A 4,192-nucleotide genomic window follows, 5' to 3' on the forward strand; every position below is an offset into this window, starting at 1 on the left:
CAAATGTAGAAGACAATTTATTCTTTAATGATATTCTCAATCTTAATTTTATTTTTTTTATTTTTTTTCAATTTTTATGCTTGAAAAGAAATGGTTTTTAACATGTGAGATACATAAAATCTTTTATTATATTTTTATAATTTTTTAATATTTGATATGCACAATTTTTTTTACTATATTCTTATGATATGTGCATTCACATGACAACAAGTTTAAATCAATATTTTTTGTTTTTGAGATTTTTAAGAAAATTTTAAATATTTTATTTATTCCAAAGCATATGTATGGATATTATAGAAATTTTTTTGACAATTCGTGGTTGTTGAAGTGGAGGAAAAAGATTAATCTAACACAATAATAACTCTTATGAAATACTTTAACAATTAAAGGTAAAAAATATTGATTTAATTGTTTAAGCATTGTTTTATTTATTTAAAAAAGATTGTATGGGCTTACTTTTAATTGTTAATTTTGTTGTGCTTTTACTTTTATTTGTTTTTTCTTTAATTTATTAATAAAGACAAATTACTAAGATGTAGCACTAATTCTAACATAATTATTTAATATAAAAGTAAAATCGTGTTTATTTATTTGAAATTAAATTTTATAAATTAATTTTTTTATATTATTATTGGTTTTTTTTCTAGAAGCAAAATATAAGTACTAAAAGTAAAAAGTAAATTTTTTATCTTTGAAATTGATTATAAAATCTTGTGAATGAGAACACCTTCTCATTAAAACTTTTTTATAACAAAATTTTTAAATAATTGTTTAAAATTAAATATTATTACTTAAAATTTAAAACTATTTTATTTCAGCTTTTATAGTAATACAATTTTACATCAAATGTAAAGTTTAAAACAAGAACAAAAATTAATTTAACGAATCTTATAGATGTTGAAGATCAAGATATTAATAAAACTTATGCAAAAAATATATATATGCAAGTAAATTATCATGCATATTATTTAAACATTTAAAATCATTGCTTTTTTCAAATAAATAAAACTTATCTTAAAATTTTATAAACCTACAAGTATATAAAAATAATTGCACAAGATAGAAATGGCACAAATTGAAGAAAGTTAATATGAAGTGATGAAATTTTTAGTTTTAATTTAATATTTTATTGGTCTACTCAATAATACAATTTATATATAAATCTTTTGAATATTTTATTTTTTCTCAAATATTATTATATATTTTAAAGTTTTTAATTAAAAATTTAAATTTTATTATGTCTTGATATTTTAATTATATTATTTATAATTTACATATTTATTGAACATCTAAATAATTAAATAATATTAATTTATATATACACATATTTATATAAATAAAAATAATTTATGCACTGTACGAATAATAAATTAGTTGAAATATATGTACGGACAAGTTTTATACGCACCTATATTGCCTCTTAAATTTTTGGGTTCACATGCATCAATTATAATTTACGACAAAGGCAAAGTCAGCCACTGACTTTTCAACAGCTAAGATAGATTTGCTTCGGGAAATCCGACAAACAATAGATTATAACTACAATTAGGATTAACAAATCATTAAAATAGTGAAACAAATCAATAAGGGAATTCCAACAGAGTACATGATTAAGCTAGATTTTGGGAAACATTAGGTTTATGTTATGGGATGTCATTTTGAATGAAAAGCTTTAAAGCATGTTTATGTTTAATCTAATATCTCAACAGCATGGGCGTCCATGCACGCTACATGCATGATCCAAAATTTTCCATTAGTTCTGTTGATGGCCTTTTGGAGGAGAGGAGATGATTGGATGCATTGCTTTGAGGTTGGCGAGAAGTTGATCTATAAAAAAAACGATCAGAAGATACTAGAGGTTGGATTTAAAAATGTATTCTGACCCTCAAATCAAATGAATTAAATATATATATATAAAAGAAAAAGAGGGTGACAGTTGAGAATTGGCCAAAGTTGCTTTTGGCTCCCAACAAAAACACCCAATCATCTCCTCTAAAAGAACATGAACAAGTTTCATCTTATATCCAAAATACTTCAATTTGGTATCCAATAATACAATGTGTTCCTTAAAATGATATCTTTATTTTATGAATTAATCAAGTATTAACTATTAATTCATTGTACAAAAATCATGCAAGAAAAAAATAAAATAAAAACTATAATTGGGATCATCCACCATTTTGTTTGTAGCTGCCTATCCACAAAAACCAACCCCCTTGTGATACATCTCTCTACTCGCTTTCACATTCTTGCCAGCCATTCACTTTCTTTCCTTTTAATTTTCATCATCATCATCATCATCATCATCATCATCATCATCATAATAATAATAATAATCTTTTGGACGATCAAGATTGGAGGGATTACCCTCAATTCAACGGCCCAAAGCTTACCCTCTTCCGCGTTCTTGCAGCTCACCCTCAAACTTCCTCATCTCATCAGAAATCAGCCCCCCTGGAGCCTGGTTGGACAGCACCCCATGTGATCAAAACCACCCGGGAAAAAGGGGTTCATCTTTAGCCGTCGACTAGTTATGACGTGGCCAAAGATGAGACACTTGTCAAAGGCCATAGCTGTCGGGATTCGAGAATTACGAGGACAGATTTTTTTTATATGGCGGTGTTTGGATTTAGGCGTGTGAGATAGCTGTCAGACACTTGCGTAGGTCAGTTGAAAGGTAAGCATTGTTGGGCCCTATCACAAAGCCCACATTTGTAAACGACAAAATTTCGAGAGCGTGTGGCTAAAAATTAGAAACAAAAATTACAAAATTTAAAACCCAATAATAAGTAAATTAATTAAAATTAAAATTGTATGCTTCATGTGGAAAGAGCCGATAGGAACATCAAGGCTCGGCTCACATGGCCCGTTCTAAAACTCTTCCATCATTTAAAGCCCTCTCACTCCCGTTTCTTCTTCACATCAAAAGTTTTAATTCCCTTGACTCAAAAACATAAGGCACTTCCTTTTGCTCTCTCTATTTTTTTTTTTTTTCATTTTCTTCTTAATTTAAGTTTAGGATATTTAGACTCATTTGTTAATTTTCTTCGTTTTGTTATGAAACATATGGAGTCAAGGAGGTATAAAGAGTTTTCTAAAGTGAAATGGAGCAGGAGGAGGAGGCGGACGTATAGCAGTGATGGTGGTGATGGCGGTGGCAGGTCAGTTAGAATGAAGGTGAAGAAGTTGCAAAAGTTAATTCCAGGAGGGAAAGGGTTGCAGCCGGATCCACTGTTTTTGAGGACAGCTGATTATATATTGCATTTGAGGTTACAAGTTAATGTTTTGCAAGCTCTTTCCAAGATTTATCAATCCCCAATTTAGATTATGATACAGAATTCATAATGGCATTTGTTGCAAGATAAAAATGTATGCTCTTTCCTTTATAATGATATATAGATATATGGGTTTTTTTAATTATGATATGATATTGATGTTGTTTTTTCTAGTTTTTTTAATTTGGTTTGTTAATATTGATGGATTTAAAGAATGCCATGCTCATGCATGTGGACTAAGTGCCCGCCCATCTGCTGGAATTTTCCTGTCAATTCCTTCTTTCCCTTTTTGTTCTTGATTACAACGGTGCATATGCTGAAAACTGACATTTCTAGTGTTCAACTTTGATTTTTATTTTTCTTTCGTAAATTATAAAATTAGGAAACAAATAGTAATAAATAATGTAACAATTATTTTGGCTGGAGGATTAGAAACCTTTTTTTCTTCAATGTAGCAATTAATTTTATCAAGCAATTGCTAATGCACATTAAACATTACCGTTTCATCATTCTCCCCCCCCCCCCCCTTTTTTTCTCCTCTTAAGCACTTCATAAAGGAGAGAAAGTTCTATCAATTTAATTTAACCTGCCGAATAAATCCATGAAGTAATCAGTAAATGAAAGGGATCACTTGGGAAAATTACTCAACTACACGTATAAATCCACACATATGTATAATAATAATAATAATAACATCTGATATAATTAAGTTGAATCATGAAAATTATATAATTTATTTTGAGAATAAATTACACAAATGATCATTAAATTTTGAAGCATTTTTTATTTTGGTCACTGAATTTTAGTTTATATCAAATAAGTTACTGAAATTTGCTTATTATACCAAATCTGATCAACCAACATATTACATCCAACCAAGTGATCGAAAAATGATGTTATTGTTACATAAGTTGCTA

At 28.1% G+C, this 4,192-nt stretch overlaps 1 protein-coding gene across 1 annotated transcript; it reads left to right on the plus strand.

The window, feature by feature from the left end:
- Positions 1–2,869: 2,869 nt before the first annotated feature.
- LOC111288223 (transcription factor PAR1-like) lies at positions 2,870–3,425 on the plus strand. Its single transcript, XM_022879022.2, has one exon. It carries the CDS (start codon positions 3,058–3,060, stop codon positions 3,322–3,324), a length of 267 nt encoding a protein of 88 aa, XP_022734757.2. The 5' UTR covers positions 2,870–3,057; the 3' UTR covers positions 3,325–3,425.
- The last annotated feature ends 767 nt before the right edge of the window (positions 3,426–4,192 follow it).

The sequence above is a fragment of the Durio zibethinus genome, chromosome 4, assembly GCF_047325235.1.
Source record: "Durio zibethinus cultivar Kanyao isolate XHJ-2024 chromosome 4, ASM4732523v1, whole genome shotgun sequence".
In the NCBI taxonomy this organism is placed as follows: Eukaryota; Viridiplantae; Streptophyta; class Magnoliopsida; order Malvales; family Malvaceae; genus Durio; species Durio zibethinus.